We start from the raw sequence: 19,463 nt of genomic DNA, 5'->3' as shown, positions 1-19,463 counted from the left end.
AGAAGAAAGCAAAAGCTGGGGGAGGCACTTTCAGAGTCAATTTCCTGTCTGAGCAGCTGGAAATCAAACCCCGCTGAATTATTTACATTTTCCCCCTTAAACTATCTGTTTTATTTCTCACCATGCAGGTTTGGAGGTCACAGCTGGGCTCCAAATAGAAAATGAAGGCTACTGCCCTCCGAATATGCCTAGCCCCGGTGACTCTTTCTCTGAGAGCCATGGGCAGAGAGCTGGCCCAGCTGTAGTTCCTGGAGAGTCTCTCTTCCCAAGGGGCTGGGCCCAGAGGATGGAAGGGAATGGAAGTCTAGAGAAAAGGTCAAAACCACTTCCCCAAGTCTTCCAAGAAGGTCAAAGTTCCTGTTTTGTGGATGGAGACAATCCCCCAAGCAGAGGAGTTGCCAGTATGCAGTTATGAAAGAGATATTCTCACTTGGGTTGGATGTTAGATTGTGGGGCATAACAGTAAAGGGATGTTGTGCATATAGCAAAATCAGGGCTCAGTTTACTCAACAGATTGATTAATCATTTCCAAAAAGAAAAAAAATAATCATCTAACGTCTAAAGAATAAAATCACTACCCACCCTTGTACTTTATTTATAAATGACAAGACTACCCACCCCACCCAATCCCACCCTACCTAGGATGTCCTGGAACTACTGGGCCCAGGTGATCCTCTTGCCTCATCCCTGCACTGCATCTAGATTTCAGTTTAAACTGTTTCTCAGGGCAAGGCATAGGCAGTTCTTGCCTTTCCCAGCCCTGACTCTGATGTCCCACTGGAATGGCCCATAGTTGTGGTAAAGCTATGAGACTCTTGGAGTCTTGGCTGGGGTTATAGCTCAGTTGATATAGTACTTACCTAACATTCACAACGCCCTAGATTTGATACCCAGACCCACATAAAAAACTGGGCCTGTAATCTGAGCACTCTGGAGGTGAAGGTTGAGGGTATCAGAAGTTCAAGGTCATCCTCAGATGTGTAGCAAGCTCTAGGCTGGGCTGGGATACTCAAGGTTTCGTCTCTCAAAAAACAAAATAAGCTGGGCAGTGGTGGCACACACTTCAAGTTGCAGGACAGCCTGGGATACACAAAAAAAGCCCGTCTTGAAAAACTAATAAACAAATAAACACAAAATCAAATTTTCTGGATACTGTCTGAACCAACAACCCAGACAGTTTTCCACACCTACATCATGTGGTATTTTCTTTAGTTTTTAAATATTTCATATATTTGTTTATTTTTATTTTTTTGAGGCAGGCTCTCATGTATTTTTTGAGTCAGGGTCCAAGAGCCCACATCCAGCCTGTTCCATGTGGTGCTGGGGATCTAGCATTTGTAGCAAGCAGTCTACCAACTGACCTATTGCCCATTTAGCTATCTTAAGCTTTTTGTTTTGTTTAATTTCTAGTGTGGCTTAGAGCCGTCTTCAAAGTAGGTTGCATTCAAGGTGATAGAGTGCTCACCTGCCATGCATGAAGACCTGGGTTCAATCCTTGGCACTAGATAATCTGGATATGGTGGCACTCACCTGTAATTCTAGAGCCCAGAAGGCCGAGATGAAGGTCATCCTAGGCTACACACCCAGTTCTAGGTTAACCTGAGCCACACTAATTTTGCAGAGCATAGTGGCTTCTGCCCATAGTCCAGGTTATAGCCCAGAGTCTTATGTAATAAACACTGTCAACATTTTGCATTGTATTTCTTTTTGTATTCTCATTTCATTTAGACCAGAGAGGGTGGCTATAACCAAAGTACACTACACCCAAGTATAAAAAAGCCAAAATGAAGCATATTATTTATATAATTAATTATGGTATTAATATATGGTAACAAAAAAGGCAAAAGGGGAGCAGAGGCAGGTCTGTATTTCCCACCAAGAGCACCTAGCACAGTCATTTCATATTGTACAATTGTAAGTGTTCAGGAGATGTTTTGTTCAAAAGTTAAGCCACCTACTGTGTGCTGGGGAATGTGGTTTCACACTTGGGGTAGTTGACATGTAAAACACAGGTTCCTCAAAAACAAAAAAGGGCATAATTTAAGTTATAAACAGGGATGGGGTGCAGTTCACTGGCTGAGCATCTATTATGCCCTCCCAGCACTGAAAGAAAAGAAAAAAAGAATTATTAACAATTAAACTAATTATTTCTCATTCCATCACCTTGGAGCTGACAGCTTTGTGACGTCTCACGAAGTTCCATATTGATTTTTGTTGTTGTTGTTTGTTTGTTTGTTTTGGCTTGTTTTGCTTGGTTTTTCTAGACTGGGTTTCTGTGGGTAGCCCTGGCTATCCTGGAACTTGCTTTGTAGACCAGCCTGGCCTCAAACTCAGAGATCCACCTGCCTCAGCAGACGGAGTGCTGGGATCAAAAGCGTGTGCCACCACGTCAGCCTCCACATTGTTTTTAATTAAGTTTGCACCCATCGGTGCTTGTACTATACTGTGTTAGGCTACCAGACGTATAGGGGTTACCTTTTTATGTCTAACATTGCTCCTTGTACTTTAAAGAAAGTAAGAAAAAATGCGTCTTAAAAGGGTTCTGGCAAGGCTAAACCAAGAGTTCAATTCCTGGAGTCCACGTGGGCGAAGGCAAGAACCAACTCTCAAAAGTTGTCCTCTGAACTCATGTATACACACACACACACACACACACACACACTAAAAATGCTGTGGAGATTAAGGAACGTGGGGTGTGTGTGTGGGGGGGGGGTGTTGCTGGGGATCGAACTCGCGGCCTTGCACTCGCTAATTATGTTCAACTACAAAGCTATAAATACCCAGCCCAGTGAATGGGCCCTAAAGAGGAAAGACGTTACTGTGAGATTTCGTTCTCTTGTGGAGACCGCCTATTTCTCCGTTTATTTCAGATAGGAATCAGCTAGTCAGCGTAAATCGTGTGTATTAAAGCTCACCAGGCGCAAGTAAGAGATTCGCAGCTATAGACAGATGAAAAAAGAAATGTAGGAGGCACTGCCGGAGGAGGCGGAGTCGGCAGAGTTTAAGCATTTCTGACCAATCAAAAGGAGACCATTGGCGCGAGGGGGGAGGGTAAAGGGGGAGCGGGAGATCGAGAACCCTGCCCAGTCACCGGAGCCAGCCCTGCCTACAGCTTCCTGGCCTAAGTGCTTTTTGCCCACCCAGAGCAACTGATTCCGAGGCCTGCTCCAGCAATGGCCTTCGCAAATCTGCGCAAAGTGCTCATCAGTGACAGCCTGGACCCCTGCTGCCGGAAGATCCTGCAAGATGGAGGGCTGCAGGTAGTGGAGAAGCAGAACTTGAGCAAAGAGGAGCTGATAGCCGAGCTGCAGGTAAGACGAGCCGGAGACGAGCGAAGTCACCGGGCATCTTTATGACCAAACCCGCTGACCTCACGGGTGCCAGGACTGCCCTCCCCTGTCTTATCTGTTGGTCCCGGGGCCTCCCGAGATTGGGGACCAGCAGAGGGAGGGAGGAAAGGCGGAGAGGAATGAACAGCCCGGGGCTGCAGGATGCAAACTTTGCGTGCTGTTTGCAACCGCGTGTTTCTTGTCGGCGTTGCAAAGTGTAGCTGCTCCCATCTGGTACCGCGGGATGCCAGAACCGCTCCGGAGCCTTCGCGCCCCGCGGCCCACCCTGCGGGCTCCCGGGTCGGGGTGCCGCACGCGGACCCTCGTGCACAGGGGACCCTTCCCCGTCCAGGGCAGGCCTCTGGGATGGGGGCAGGGGGCGCTGGCTCTGCCAATGCCCGTCCTGTGGCATCTGTGGCTGCGGACTCGCACCGCCCGCTGTCTGATGCAAGACCTTGGCGCGCTTTCTCGGGCCCCGGGCCTCTGGGGATCGCTCGCTGGATTCGGGGCGGGCCGGGGGTGCAGCCAGAGCCCCGCGCCGCCCACGCGGCTGCCGCCTGGAGTCGGCCTCCACCGCCGAACAGGACCGACTACACTCCATCAGAATCTTGTCCCATGCACCATCGGGAAAGAACATTTCTACCAAGTCTTGGGAGTAAACCTCTGATCGTTTTAACTTAAAGTCTTTCCTTATTTGAAAAGGTTTTGCTAAATTGGGTGACGTTGCTTAGATTTTTTTTTTTGGGGGGGGGGTTATTTTGTGAGCTCTTCTCTCCAGTTCCTGCTCGTCCAGCCGGTCGGATCCATCCAGGTATAGCTGTCTCCTTCGCTGCCTCTCTGCTGCCCTGCCCCACCCCCCAAGTTCCACGTGCTCCGCCTAGGGCCTGCAGCCAAAGCGAATGTGCACCTCCTCTTGCGCAGGCTGAGAGTCCTTAAACCGCAGGGACCAAGCGGGGTTGCTCTGGCTGCGGTGGAAGCTGCGAGAGCTCTGCGGAGCTCCCTTGTCGGTTTCTCCCAGGACCCTGCCCCGCCTCCAATCCCCTTCCTCTGTGGAGCTGATATCCACATGCCCAAGCAGCCCTTATTCTCAGACTTTTCTGGTCCTGATCTTTAAGAAGCTTGGAGGAGTCTAGGCCAGGTGGCACACACCTGTAACCCCAGCACTCCGCGGAAGCAAGAAGGCTCTCAAGATGGATCCCAGCGGGCTGGACTGCCTGAGAGCCTGTCTCAAAAAGAAAAAGAAACATGAAAAAGAGCTGGCTGGCTCGTGCCTCGCACTGAGGAGGCTGAGTCGGAAGCATCTCTGTGAGTTCGAGGCCAGCCTGGGCTACCGAATGAGACCGTATCTGGAAAGCTTGAAAAGAAAAGGAAAGAAAGGAGACTGTAGGTTAGGCGGGAGCAGGGCCCAGCTCTGAGGCAGCTGCTAAGGTGACGGTTCCCAGACGGTTCCCAGACGACAAGCTGTGGCACCTGCTGGAATGAAAAGTGGGAGAGGGACTTGGGGGAGGGGAGCCGTATGGGTGGGCGGGGCTCGGGTGCCACTCTTGTCCACGGAGCAATTACCAGCAGGGAGGGATGCCATTCTCACCCTTGGCTCTCAAATCTAAGCAGAGGCCAGGAATGGCCTTCAGGGCATCATTGGCCCAAGTTGGAAGGCTTTGCTGCTTTCCAGTGGCAGTGAGAAATGTCCTATCCAAAGAGAGGCAGGAATAGGGGCCTGCGGAGAGTGAGGAGCAGGCCAAGGCCTCACCAAACATCTGGAAGTGTGGGGATGGGAGGATGGTGCTTAAAATGCAGGCTGCTTTCAGGCAATGGATACGCTTGGCAGGTTAGAGGAGGTGGGTGCCAACTGACTTGACTGGCTGGCCCTTGAAGAGCTCTCAGCCTTCAATCTGCCTTGGCAAAATACCCAGTGCAGAATGCCAATTAATTAATCTTGGCTATCCCGCGGAAGGATCCTCACTTCTACCCTCCCTCCTCACTTTATCTCCTTCAGAGAGTACTCTGGCAGTGTCCCCTGCCCTCCCCCACCTTAATCTTTTCAGTGAGAAGCAAGGGTAGCCCCTTTGCTGGCTGTTTGCCCTCAGCCCAAGAAGGAGATGTTAACATAATTCTCTCCCCTAGTGGTAGGCTGCCAATCATCAAGTCACAGCACACGGGGGCACTGAGTTTCATAAGTCATGATCAGCATTGTAGAAAATAATAGAGACAGCCATGTTGGTAGTGTCTTATTTCATATGGGTTTTGAGTCACATGTGTTAGAATGGGTGTGAGGGCACGTGTGTATGTGAATATATGAATATAAAGACACAAATTAGAGGTTAGCTTCTTTTTCATTCATCAACATAAACATTGTTATTTGAGATGGGGTCTCACAGTGTGAGTGTGTGTGTGTGTGTGTGTGTGTGTGTGTGTGTGTGTTGTACATGCATACAACTGAGTCCTTTGCAAATAGTTAATTTTTAGCTCTCGATGTGGTGAAGCATGCCACACTTGAGAAGCTGGAACATCAGGATTGCCACATTGCAAGACCATCTCAAAAAAAAAAAAAAAAAAAAAAAGAAGGCAAGGGGTCATGGCTCATGCATTTAATCTCAGTACTCAGAAGGCAGAGGCAGATGGATCTCTGTGTTCCAGGCCAGCCAGGGCATACCTGCATACCTGCATTCCCTACAACAGGGAAATCACCTGGAGAGCTTCACGGATGTTCCCTATGCACCAAGTGGTAGTAACAACAATAGAATTACCCACAAGGCCAAGCTGGTTCTCTGGGGAGAGGAAGCATGTGTGAGCTTGAAGAAAGGGGGCGGGATAGGTTTCTGCTGAGGTAGCATAGCTTTTCTGGGACAGCCATAAATCAAGCAGACTAGTGGTCTGGTGTTTCCAAGCTCTAAAGCCTGGAGTAAGAATGACGAAATTTGTAGGCAAACAGGGACCGTGCACATTCCAGATGAGATCAGAGGCAAAGAGTCATCGAGGTGCCTGTATTGAGGTGCTTGCATTCCCACTTGGTGAGTGGCAGAGAGGGAAGAGCAGGCACTGGGATAGGGGTGGGGGGTAGAAGGATTCGATTTTGAGAGCCTTCAACTTAAATTGTGCCCCTTCCTCGGTGTTGGAGTACCGGAACAGAGCCCTGGATTATAGGCATGCATCAAGCATGACGGAGAGCATTCTTATCCCACCCAGCACTCCACTAGTTTTGTTAGTTAGGTGTGAACATTTGGGTTGTTCAGTAGTTTGTGTAGGTAAAAGAGGGGAAGACACCCTGAAGGAGTCTTTGAGAGAGAAGCTACGAAGGGACGATAGAGTTTAGGAGTGCAGGGTTTGAGCGCTCAGCACAGGTGAGTTGGCTGGTGGCCTCAGTACGTTTGTACTGAATAAGCTAAGGAAATGGCTTCCAGTTGATGTTGTAGGAGGCAAACTCTAACCAGTGTTGGCTCTAATGTAGGTTCTGGGCCCTTGGGACTTTGGGTGCACATCTGTGCCAGTTTTGCTGGAGAAGCTTCGGATTCGTCTGGAGCCAAAAGCTGGTTGCGGCTGGTGGGTGGAAAGCGCAGTGCCAGGGTGATGGCCCCACAGAGCAGACCCAGCCAGAGAGAGCAGAGCAACGTTGCTGTGCTTGTCCTTGGGGGCTGTCAGAGAAGGCAGGACTGAGGCCTCTACACCCTCTGCAGTGGCTGTTTCCTGTGGGGGTGGTCTCTCAATCTGGGGCAGCCTTGGAGGGAGTACTCAAGCCCAGGGGAATGATTGGGCAGGATTCCTTGAACAGGGTAGGGCCTGGGCTTTGGATCCTAGAGGTGACAATGGGTGGGAAGATTATGACTCCTTGGGTGGTCTGTGCCCCACTTGCTCCTTACCTGTGCTTGTCAATTGTACTTGGATCCTTCTTCCAGGGTTGGCCAGTTCCAGGGCAGGTTTTATATTTTAGTTTGTTACCAGTTACCTAAATTGTGCTTGCTGGCTGCAGAGGAGCACACTAAGCCACCATACTGTGATCATTTTGTTTTTGTCCAGCTACACCACACACTGCCCAGTTGCCCTCCGAAAAGGATGTGCAGGGTCCACTCCCCTTTCTCCAATGCTCACCAACAGGGAATGGTCAGTTGTCTTTTTTTTTTTACCAATAGTAAACCTGAAATGAACACTTAATATTTTGCTATCATTTTATGTGTATGGATATTTTTGGCTGCTTGTATGTCTGTGGACCATGTGGGTGCCCTAGTGCCCGAGGGGGCCAGAAAAGGGCATTTGGATCCTCTGGAACTGGAGTTACAGTTGTTTGTGAGCCGTCCTGTAGGTTCTGGGAATGGAACCCAGGTCCTCTGGAAGAGCAACCAATGTTCTAAACCACTGAGCCATCTCTCCAGCCCCACAAAGTGAACCTTGTTGATCAAGTTGATGTAACGAGTGTTTTAGCATCAGTAGGCGCTAGTCCACAACCCAGAGGCCACTGGGTGTTCTAGAGGCATTGGTCTTTGTTCCATAGCTTTGTCTTCACGGTGACCTGGCTAGTTGAGTAGCTGAAGGTCCCAGACCTTTGTTGGGGACCTCAGAGGCTTTCCTGGAGGAACCATATACTTGTGACAGTGACTCTAAATGCTGCCTTTGGGAAGTGGCTGCACACTTGAACTCTCAGAAGACTTGAGCTCCATCCCAGCTTCTTCTAGCACTGGATAACTGTCTCTATAATATGGAAGCCATGAGTTGAGAAGCACAGGGCTTGATGTAAAGTCCCCTTTTTAAAAAGTCATTACTAGCAACTCCGCACTCCTCCAAGCCAAGGTGTGTCCAGTTTGGTTTCTGCACCTACCTGGCTGTGACTCAGACTTTATCATTTTGATATCCTGACACCATCTCTTCCCTAGTTATGGCATCAAAGATGCCAGTTCTTGGGGCTGGCTTCAGACCTGTAACAGTGACCTAGTTCAGGTTGCCTCTCAAAGCCTCTGTTTCTTGACCTGGAAAATGGGCATAACTGGGTCCGTTCTTGGCCTTGTGGTGAGAGTAATGTGAAGCCGCCACTGGATAGGCTCCCAAGTGGCTTATGCACACAGCACTGAGGCGAAGGTCTGTGGGGCAAAGGGAGGGACGCCGGAAATAGCACAGGTAAACACTTGAATTAAAGAACATTGCTTAGCCAGGCGGTGGTGGGCTCACACCTTTAACCCAGCACTCAGGAGGCAGAGGCAGGTGGATCTCTGTGAGTTGAGGCCAGCTTGATCTGCAGAGTGAGTTCCAGGACAGGCAGGACTGTTTCACAGAGAAACCTTGTCTCAGGGAAAAAAACAAAATAGATACCTTTAAGCCTAGGAGATCAGACTCTGCAGGTAAAGGGGAAAACAGCTAAACAGAGGGCATCTGGAGCTGGGGATGTAGGTCCAGTTGGTAGAGGGTTTGCCTGGCATCTCAGGGCTCTGTCCTCGGCACCTTATAAACTGCATGAGGTAGCAAGTGCTGGAAATCCCATCACTTAGGGTCATAAGTTCTGAGTCATCCCTGGCTACATTATGAATTCAGAGCCAGCCTGGTCTACATGAAGCTGTGTCTTAAAACAAAGAGGCGAGGATGAGACGGCTCATCTGAACATCTGAAAAAGTGAGCAAGCATCTCACACTAAGGGTCACAGCAGTAAGTATTAGGGGGCAGACATCTGTCAAATCCAGTCAGAGGCAGGGGAATCCTTTGGAGTGAGTGTGGTGGGCATCTGTGTGTCAGGAGCAGTGTTCTTTTTCTGACCGGGCTCTGGCTGGTATTGGGCTAGGGTGCTAAAGGGAGAAGTCGGAGCACCCTCTTGGTGCAGGCTGGTATTGGCTGTACCACTAGGGCAAGCGTTGGCCGATTTTAGTGTATCTGTCACTGAACGTCAGGGTCTGGATGGTTTCTTGGTCATCTTATCTACCAGTGACCTAACCAGTGGAAGAAAGAAAAGAACTGGGGCCCCGGGGTATGGTGACAAAGGTTTACAGAGCCGATTGGCTGGGTTTTAGGGGGCCAGGTGTGACTGACTGGGTGTTTCTCATTTGCAAAATGAGTTTGGGACACGCGTGAATGTTCCTTGGAATCTCCGACTCTGTTCTGTCCACACCACAGCCATTAATGAGCTTGAAGTGCCCTTCAGGTGGCCTGAGGGGCTGTGCCACAGCCCTGACCAGACCGTTGAGGATGCCTGAAGCATAAGTAGCTACAGAGACGTGCTTGTAGAACTATTAAGGTAGGGTCTCACGTTGCCTGGACTAGCCTTGGATTCTGTCACCAGCGAGTCAACCACAGCTCTTGGGCAGTCGGTCCATTCCCACATTTAAGCCACCCCTCCCCCAGCACAAACACCCTTTGCCACAGCTTCGCCCCTCTTTCCCCAGCAGAGATAAAACAGCTCTGTTCCCAGCTTTTAACCGCTCCACACTTGTCCCTCAGTTCCAGGGCTGTGCGCAATAAATACTGTGTGGGCCTCACCCTAGGGGCCAGATTCTTGGGCCTTTCTGTCTTCAGAATCCATGCCTTGGGGAGAGATGCAAGAAGGTCTTCATAGGACCTGACAGAGAGCTGCTCTGGGGAAAGTGGACGTGAGGGCCATTGCTCCAACCCTCTTACATAGCCTGTGGAGGAGATTAGGGATAAAGAATGAGGTCATTGAAACAGTGCCCTGCCTGAACTCTGGTCTCTGGTGCTTTTATTCTTGGTGCTTTTTTAATTGACATTTGTCTTCTTGTTGTTTACTTGGTCTATTTTTATTTAATAATTAAATAATTAGAGGTAGTCTGGCCTCGAACTCATGATCTTCCTGCCTCGGGGTCCCCAAGTGCGGAGGTTACAGACATGTGCCTGCCCCCTTACCTGGCTGCTTAGTGCCTTTATAACATTTTGTGCTGGCCTGAGGCCACCCATGTAGGGCAGATTATGGACTTTTCCACCTGCTACCTCTCTTGGGGGTTCCCGTTCTGTTCGGTCAAAGAATGTTCTTAGTAGGGAAAGAGAGCATATAGGATACGTTTCTTTCTGAATGACCCCCAAGTTGGGGGTCCGCCTTGGCCCAAGCGTGGCAGCTGTGATGATGAATTCGTGGTCTTAATTTTCACACGTGTGTTTTCGGTGTGCTGTTGCCTGAGGCTCTGAGCAGCTGCAGATGGTATGAGTTAGGCCCACAGCCCTCCCCTGCTCCCTTCCTGTGGGTTCTTGTCTCGGGAAACATTTTTGTTTCGGCAGGCAAGTCTTCCATTCACAGTGCTCACTCATTCAGCCGGCATTTACAGACTCGCTTCCAGGCGCCTGGCCCAGGGGCTTGAGGAGTGGAATTGGATTCCTCCTCAGCTCTTCAGCAGTCCAGTGGAGGAAGTGATGGCCAGGTGCTATCCCTGCCTGTCTTGTTTGCTTCTCACACGCCTGAGGCTGGAACCCACATCCCTCTCTGATAAGCCATGCAGCTTAGAGTTGAACCCAAGCCAACTGTTGTATACAGATGTGGCCTTTCTTTCTTTGGAATTCACCTGTGGAGCAAGGCCAGGTACAGGAATACTAGTGTGTACGGCGCTGGCTAGGACACGTGTCTGGTCACTGGATGGGTTATCTCTTGGCTACAGGTACTTAATGGGGTACCATCTAGGGAAAGATGATTCAGATGCCTAGAGCCGGCAGGCTGGTGCTGGTGTGAGCTTGTATCTCGCAACTAGTCTCAATTCCAAGTCAAATCTGGGCAGGTCCTAATCCCCATCACCCTACAGTGCACCAAGAAGGCAGAGCTACCTGTGAGTGGGCATCCATACTCACCAGGACGCACCAGAGGCCTCAGGTACCTCACAGAACAGCCATATGAACCCCGGGTATTTCTTCCTCTGCCCAGGACTGCGAAGGCCTTATTGTCCGATCAGCCACTAAGGTCACTGCTGATGTCATCAACGCAGCAGAGAAGCTCCAGGTGGTGGGCAGGGCCGGCACAGGCGTGGACAATGTGGATCTGGAGGCCGCCACGAGGAAGGGCATCCTAGTCATGAAGTAAGTTGTGGAAGCTGAGGTGGGTGTGGAGACCAATAAAAAGAGGGGGCGGGGATGCTTAAATGAGAGCCAGGTAGAAAAGGTCTCTCATAGTGCTGTCTGAGCTAGGCCCCCCGGTCCCTAGGATGGTACCTAGTTGAGCTTGGTTATTCCAAGGCTGTGTTCTGCAGTCTCTGGGTGTGGAACTCGCCCTCCTATGGGCCCCCGTACATCTTATCTGCAGCTTAGCATAGGAATCAGGAAGCTGTAGGTGAGGTTTCCCTGGATTCTTGCTCCACTCTGGCTCTTCCGTTTTGCCAGCTCAGTGGTTCTGCACCCTGTACAGATACACACTCCAAGATCCCAGTTTCTTTTCTAGCACTCTAGGCCCCAGAAGAGAGGGGTCCTTGTTAGTGCTGTGTTTGCAGAAGCCCAGAGACAAAGATCATGGCCAGCTTGCTACTGCAGCGCTGTCCTGAATCAGGCGCCTGAGGAATACAGCCCTTCCCAGCCCACTTTGCTGACTCCCGAGTCCTGCTGTGCCTCTCCCCTGCCCCCAGGAGGGTGGGGGTTATTGACAGAAGGACCGACAGAGGTCAGTACCTGATGGTGGAAAATGTTAAAGGATAACCCATTCTACCTGCTCCCTCTTCCTGCACAGTCCGCCAGCCCCACTCCTTCCGCTGTCCTAGCTGCTTGCTGAGGGGGGAGCTGGAAGCTCTGTTGTCTTACACAAACACAAGCTCTTAGAGGCCTTTGGTTTTTTTTAATGGAGTCTCTTAACTCTTTGTAACCTTCATTTCTAACAATGACCACACCCAGTAGAGGAAGCAGGAGGATGAATGTGTATTAGGTTTGGGGCATTGTCAACATTATTTGGGTTTTTGTTTTGTTTGTTGTGTTTGAGGAGTAGGCTTTTTCTCAGTTCAAAATAGATAGAGTAAGAAGGAGAAACCAAACAGGTAGAGATAAAAACATGAGCTTTGTTCCTAATACAAGCCAGGTGATGTGACGGGATGGGTTACCCGATGGCAGGCTGACCTGAAAGTCATAGATTTGCTCAGAGGCTCCCCCTAGGAAGGAGCAGAGGAGCATGTAGATAGATGGACCCTGAAATGAAAGAGTACTGATCCAAACTACCCATCCATCTTCCCATCACAAGAGATGCTTCCCTGCTTTGTGCGGGACTGAAGGAGGGCCTCTTCCTGGGGACAGGGGCCCAAGGTAGCCTGGTTCTTAGGGCAACAGATTATCTGTCAGAGAAGCCAGAATGGGAGCTTAGGGCTGGAAGCGTAGAATACTGGGTTCGTCTGGGCCCACTGACCTCTCTTCTGTTGGGTCTTTAGCACCCCTAATGGAAACAGCCTCAGTGCTGCGGAACTCACCTGTGGGATGATCATGTGCCTGGCCAGGTAAGTCCCTGACTCCTCACCCTGTGCACAGCAGGAAAAGTCTCAGCTAGGGTCCCCAGGTCTCCCCGTGTGTCCGAGCTGTGTCTCTCCTGGGAGGACTGTACAAGCTCCATACCCAGTTTCAACTTGCTCTGTTAAATTGGGTGACCTATTTGTCTGTGAGTAAAAGAAGTGTCTTTCAACACCACTTTCTGATTCTCCCACCTCCACCCCTGAGGTGAAGAGCTAGGAATGGTCTCCCTCCAATGCCAGGGCCAGTTTATCTCAAGGACTAGGCAGGGTCCTGTGAAGTAGAGAAGGCTGCCCTCTCCCAGCATCCCTTACTGGTGCTCCTCATCCTAGATGAGCCTAAACCAAGTCGTCTGCACCCTATTGGGAAGGAAGTGCCTGACTCATGAGCTAGTGGGTGTTCCGCTCTTCAGGCTGCTCTCCTGTGACGGGCTGAGTGGTTTAGCCCGAATGTCTCCTGTATGCAAGAATGAGCTCCTTCATTCAGGAGATGAGTAACGTGGACCCCAGCACTCCTCAGGGAGTCCAGCATAGAGAAGGTGTGCTATACACACCATTCCTCGTCTCTTCTTTATTGTCCCAGACGCGGTCTTGGTGACATGTCCTACAGTCAAATCCTATGGTTAAATTCTAACTTTGCCCTAACTGCCACTTTCTCTGTTTGATCCAGAAAGCAAAACAACCCAAGACATGGCAACTCAGACCTGCATAGGAGCCAGTAGAAGGAGATAGTCTTTGGCATGTGGGGGCATTTCAAGGAGCAGGCAGAAAGGTGGTGGACATGTCAGAAGTATCAGGATCATTTAGGGCAGAGTGGAAGGGACTGTGGTACCCACTTGCCTCAGATTTGCTCTCTTGAGGTTTCAGAGGGAAGGATAATCAACTGCCCTTTCTTTAGAAACAAGAGACGTCATCAAGAATGGTCCTGATGTGGAAGGAAACAGTTCCTGGAGTCATTGGAGCATTTGTCCCTGTAAACTGCGGCTGTCTGGCCACAGCTTACAGGAGAAAACTTGCCAAACCCATTCGTTCTCCTTGGTACTTTAGTGGCTGGGGTAGATCAGATTCTTCCTCCAGCCTCCAGGGTAGAGATGATGTCCTCTGGTCCCCAAGTCAGGACCTGCCAGTGCTCTTGCTGGCCCAGCTCCCCTTACGCACAGTGTCCCTGACCCTGCGCCTCCATGCCCATGTCAAGTGTGGCTCCCAGGAGAATGACTGACAGACCGATGGTGACTGCGCTGAGCTGTCCTCACACCGGCTTCCTGGGCTGTCAGGTGACCTACTGAACCTGCTGTATCCTTGCAGGCAGATTCCCCAGGCGACAGCCTCGATGAAAGATGGCAAATGGGACCGGAAGAAGGTGAGCTGTCTTTGCCTCACCCATGTGGGCTCAGCACCCAAGCCCCACTCTTGGTCCTGACCTGTGTAGTTAGAGTTTTCCTGCCTGGCCCAGTCAGGACAAATCTCTCTTACCCGCCAGTCCCACAGTCGCTCAGACACAACCAAGAAAGCACACAGAAACTTACATTGTTTACAAACTGTATGGCCGTGGCAGGCTTCTTGTTGTCTGTTTCTTCTATCTTAAATTAACCCATTTCTGTTAGTCTATATTTTGCCACATGGCTTGTGGCTTACCAGTGTCTTTACATGTTGTTTCTCATGGCGGCGGCTGGCGGTGTTTCTCCCCAGCCTTCTACATCCCAGAATTCTCTTCTCTCTTGTCCCGTCTATACTTTCTGTCTGACCATTAGCCAATCAGAACTTTATTTACACAGAGTGATATCCACAGCACTTCCCCTTTTCTTTTTTTTTTTTTTTTAAGGAAGGTTTTAACTTTTACATAGTACAATTACATATAACAAAACAATTATCAAGCAAGAATTAGTTACAATATTAAAGAAGATATCCTATCTATCTTATCTTTATGAGTCTAAGGTTTTATATCTAATGTATCTTTTATCATAACTGAGGAAATTATAACTATCTAGTCTTTAACCATATCAAAGACCTCAGAAGGATATAATATTACCTGAGAACCGGGAGAAGGATGCAAGCAACTTTCGGGAGTCTTGCAGGGTAGACAGAGACAGCTGGCAGCCTGAACAGTCACCTAATGTTTTTTTGTAAAGTTGGGGCATTTGTCTTCAGCCCACAGGGCTAGAGTCTCTCGGTCACTTCTCTCAATGTCCTGTAGAATGTCTGGCAGTTTCCTCTGTGAAGCAGGAACCTGAAGGACCATTTTGTCAAGCAAAGTTTAGTGGTCACCTTTCTATGGGTCCTGCATGTCCAGTCGATCAAGCAGTCCAGGCAAGAACAGTTTCTTGCCCAAATGGCTATTTTTGTCAAGGTGAAGATAAACTCCATATGAAGTGTCTTTGATGCCCATCCTCCTCTTGGTTGGGTCTGAGCGACTGTGGGACTGGCGGGTGAGAGAGATTTGTCCTGACTGGGCCAGGCAGGAAAACTCTAACTACAGACCTGGACATCTTTGCCTTTTGCCTTCTCTGGTTGCAGTTCATGGGGACAGAGCTGAACGGGAAGACACTGGGAATCCTCGGCCTGGGCAGAATTGGGAGAGAGGTGGCCACCCGGATGCAGTCCTTCGGAATGAAGGTGAGATGCTTCCAGACCTTTCTGAAGCGGCATCTGAAGACATAGCTAGGCTTGGGGGAAGCCAAAGCTCTGTCAAGCGTGGATGTCTAGAGTCTCTTACTAAATAAGCAGTAAAGTCAGGGAGAAAGGGACCACTGACCGCTCTATTGTTACATTTGAACTCAAAAGCTGAGAAGACTGGATACAGGTCCCTCTGCTCCTGGGTATCTGTAGCCCTGAGTCTCAGTGGGCCAGCAAATGTTCTTCTGTGACACACATCCTTTCCCATCATGCTACAGGGCCTCCCGGTTTTGCTGTGCCTCCTCTCGCTCATAGTTTAGAAAACAAACAGATTTATAGCCTAATGCCAAGGCAGTTATCTTTCTGTCCTCATTTCTCTAGCTATCCCAGCAAAGATTAAAGGTGCTACTAGGTGGGCATAGTGTCACATGTCTATAATTTCAACATTTGGGAGCCTCTGGCAGGTGGCTCATGAGTTCAAAACCAGCCCGGGTTACATAGCAAGATCCTTTCTTTACATACATGCTTGCTTGTTTGCGTGTCCTGATATGAGAAATTACTGGACAGCTTCAGACCTATCTCAGAAGTCACTCTGAGACCCTATCTTTTCCAACTCTGGGAGCCAGGAGGTTCCTGGCTGGGTGAAGGCTGTGATCAGGACATGTCTGCTCAGATAGGCCAGACAGCTCACAGCAGCTGAATGGGTGCCAAGGGGCATTCCGTATTTAATGTGGTTGTTGAGGGAATTACCGGGATTATGGATCACACAGCAGGCTTTAGTTAAACATGAGGAAAATTGTTTTGACAATAGTCAGTCATTCCAGGGCCGGGGAACCTTACAAAGAGCTATTATAGAGCTCTCCTGTCTCTTCCCTGCTCTTCCCGTGGTCACCGCACTAGAATGGAAGGTATGGGTTGAGACTGGCATCCAGGGTTTATAAAGTGTGCCTGAGCACTCACTGAAGGATGGTGACCCAGCCCCCAGGGCGGCAACCCACTCTGCCACACTGAATGTCTTCTCCGCCCTTCACACATTTATTTACATCACATATCTTTCTAAAGCTCATGTGTGTGTGTGTGTGTGTGTGTGTGTGTGTGTGTGTGTGTGTGTGTGTGTGTGTATTAGGTCCCTGAGAGAAATGGGTCTGGCCCAGCAGGATCCATTGATGATGAAAATAAATCTCCCCGTGGCCCCCTGCAGGTGGAGGGGGCAGAGTGCCAGGAGTCACTAAGACTGCTTTTTCCTCCTTCCTCTTCTGAGAGAACCAAGGTCAAGATCTATCCCCAGGAGGAATTCTGAACTAAAAGCTAAGGCCCATGTCTAAGCAGGGCTAAGCACGGGGAACCAATCACCTGAGCATTTCATTGACATGCATTGGCTTGGGGACAGACAGTAAGGCTGGCCACCACCCCTTGACTCCCATTGTCCCTGTGACATCAACACACAGACTTTTCTAGCTGTGGAACATTATCCCTGGGAGGCCTTGGCAGTAGCTGAATCAAAGAGCCCCATTTTGTTTCCTGACTAACTGGTGAGAGGGAAGCCCTTCCAACCACCTGGTACTGCCCAGGGGTCGGCCATGTGGGGCCTTGAGCTTCAGTTGCAAGCAGTAATGGATATTTCTCAGATTTGTTTGTTTCATAGAGATGTCTAGAGCCTGTTCATTTCAGTGTTGGTATGCAGCTTTGATCGTATCCCACACAGCATGCTTGAGTGTGTTTAGGATGGAGTCTAACTATGTAGTTCAGGCTAGCCTCAAACTTATAATCCTCCTGCCATAACCTCCTGAGTACTGGAATTATAGGCATGCATAGCCATACCTAGCCATGTTTAACTACAACCAGGGCTTTGAGGGCATGTTGCCTTTACTTGGAGCTTCTGCTGTCTAGATGTCTCCGAAGGATCATTCTGCCTGTCTTGGTTTTGAACCATTCTTTGTAAACCCCTAAAAAAATGGCTTGTGATGTCCTCCCCCGACGAGCCTCTTCAGCACCCTGCTGGTCAGCTGGCCACCCTGAAGTGTTCTGGGCTTTAGTGACTGTCATCATGGGACAGAGAGATTCTGCACCATCCAAGCTCCTGTCTGTGTCCTCAAAGCCACAGAGAACAAGATAACATAGTTCTAAGTATCAATAGGAAACAATGATCACATTAAGAAATTATATTACTCTCTTCCTCCCTCCCTCCCTCCCTCCCTCTCTCTCTCCCTCTCTCCCTCCCCCTCCCTCTCTGTGTGTACATGCATGTTCACAAGAATGTACACGTGCACCCTGGTGCACATGTGGAGGTCAGACAGGCTGTGAGACCTGGCTCTCTGTACCTTGTGAGTTCCATGGATCCAACTCAGGTCATCCACCCTCGTAGCAAGTGCCTGTGCCTGCTGAGCCATCTCACTAGCCCTGAGATCAGTCTAGTCTTGTTCCCTTTGACAATAATAATTTAACTGGTAGAGCATGGAGATGTATAAATATCTCTTTACCTAGAATATTTTTAAATGTGAGAGTTTTGTTTGATTTGTTTTGGGGTACCAGGCTTTGAACCTAGAACCTCACACTGGCTGGCAAGTTGCTGTATCCCTGAACTACGTCATCAGACCCTTTCATTATTTTGTCTTGAGACAGAGTCTTGATGAATTACACAGAGTGGCCTTGACCTTACCACCTTTTCCCCTTGACTCTTCAGTGCTTAGGACACATGTAGCAGGATGCCCAGATTAAAGTACTGTTTTCATTGTGGAATAAATGAATGTGTTCATACAGGACAGTCTCCTGCATGAGCCTCCTCTTAGTTGTACTAGTTTGGCATATGTCACCCCAGACTGCATCCTCTGGGTGTTCATGGAATGTGTACCATGCCCAGAGAAGGTTGCAGGCCTGTGCAGAACACAACATTGCATACGGTGTTAAGGTAAAAACTTAACTAGACCTACTCTGTTTTTAAACTTGGGTGTGGAATGCTGGGGTATGGATTGTTGGCTGTCCCACCAGTGATGTGCATTGAAGTTTCAGCAAAGTCCTCTTCCATAATCCCCATAGTGATAAGCTGAATGCCCAGCTCCCCCTATCCCCCCACTGCACCCCCCTCCCCGCCCACAATGTTAGAGGAATTAATTAGTCTAGGGTTCAAGGAGGGACCCTGTCAGGCTGGCAGGAAGTTGTTCATGATGGCCCAGAGCTCTGCCTTATCCACCATTCTCACCGATCGCCCAGACCATGCATCATTTGTGGATGCCAGAAAGCCAGGAGAGGTAGTTCGTTAGAGGAACGGATTCCAGGGCAAAGGTGGGTGACACCGCAGGTCAGGCTGCAGCCTGCTGGTGACCTGACTCATCCGGCCTTACGCTCTGTTGATACCTTGAGCTTTTCTCCGACGTGTTGCTAAATAAAAGCCGTAGTTAGTGACTCAACTTGTGTGGTGGAGCATGTCTGTAATTGGAGAGACTGAGGACGAGCCAGAATTCAAGGCCAGCCTGGGCTGCATACTGAGATCCTGCCTCAAGTATACAGAAGAAATAAGTCCTAGAACAACGAAGGCTGGAATGGTTGGACATCCTACCAGGAAATTAGCTAGAGTATCTCTCAGTGTCTGTATGAGGGGCTAAAAAGTAACTAGACAAATTTGGATTTTTGAGACATTTATTAAAAAAAAAAACAAAAACCTTTGCAAACAAGCAAACAAACCCAACAGTGGCTAACAGTGTTGTGAGTGTTGTCTCCTGTGGAAAAGGCAATATGACTCTAGCAGCATTAAAGAGGAATGGATTTATGGGGTGACACCGCAGGTCAGCCTGCAGCCTGCTGGTGACCTGACTATTGGGCCTTATACTCTGTTGATACCTTGAACGTTTCTTCGACATGTTACCAAATAAAAGCCGTAGTTATTGACTCAACTTGTTTATGCTGGAGTCTCTTAGGATGGGTAGTGAGGCCCAGGCCAGCTCAGAGCTGAGCCCTGTGCTTCCTTACCAGTGTCCCCGAGGGGCACCTCCAGCATCTCTTAGCAGTGTCTTTGTGACCAGTGTTGTGAATCTGACCTCAGCACCCAAGGCCCCGGTGGCCATTGGTATTTCCTAGCCAGCTTCTGTTTCCTAAGGTCGTCTGCGTCAGCTGCCATGCTCACAGAAACTGAGGC

General features: G+C 49.5%; 1 protein-coding gene across 1 annotated transcript in view; it reads left to right on the top strand.

Moving 5' to 3' along the window:
• Nucleotides 1-3,043: 3,043 nt before the first annotated feature.
• Nucleotides 3,044-19,463, top strand: part of Phgdh (phosphoglycerate dehydrogenase) — a 28,663-nt gene continuing 12,243 nt past the window's right edge. Inside the window, exons 1-5 of the mRNA XM_036190921.1 lie at nucleotides 3,044-3,311; nucleotides 11,167-11,318; nucleotides 12,644-12,709; nucleotides 14,024-14,078; nucleotides 15,233-15,331. Of these exons, the coding sequence (XP_036046814.1) occupies nucleotides 3,174-3,311; nucleotides 11,167-11,318; nucleotides 12,644-12,709; nucleotides 14,024-14,078; nucleotides 15,233-15,331 (510 nt within the window). The 5' untranslated portion in view covers nucleotides 3,044-3,173. The remainder of the gene's footprint in view (nucleotides 3,312-11,166; nucleotides 11,319-12,643; nucleotides 12,710-14,023; nucleotides 14,079-15,232; nucleotides 15,332-19,463) is intronic.

This window comes from Onychomys torridus, chromosome 6 (genome assembly GCF_903995425.1).
Source record: "Onychomys torridus chromosome 6, mOncTor1.1, whole genome shotgun sequence".
NCBI lineage: Eukaryota > Metazoa > Chordata > Mammalia > Rodentia > Cricetidae > Onychomys > Onychomys torridus.
This window is presented reverse-complemented; position numbering and strand designations above follow the sequence as displayed.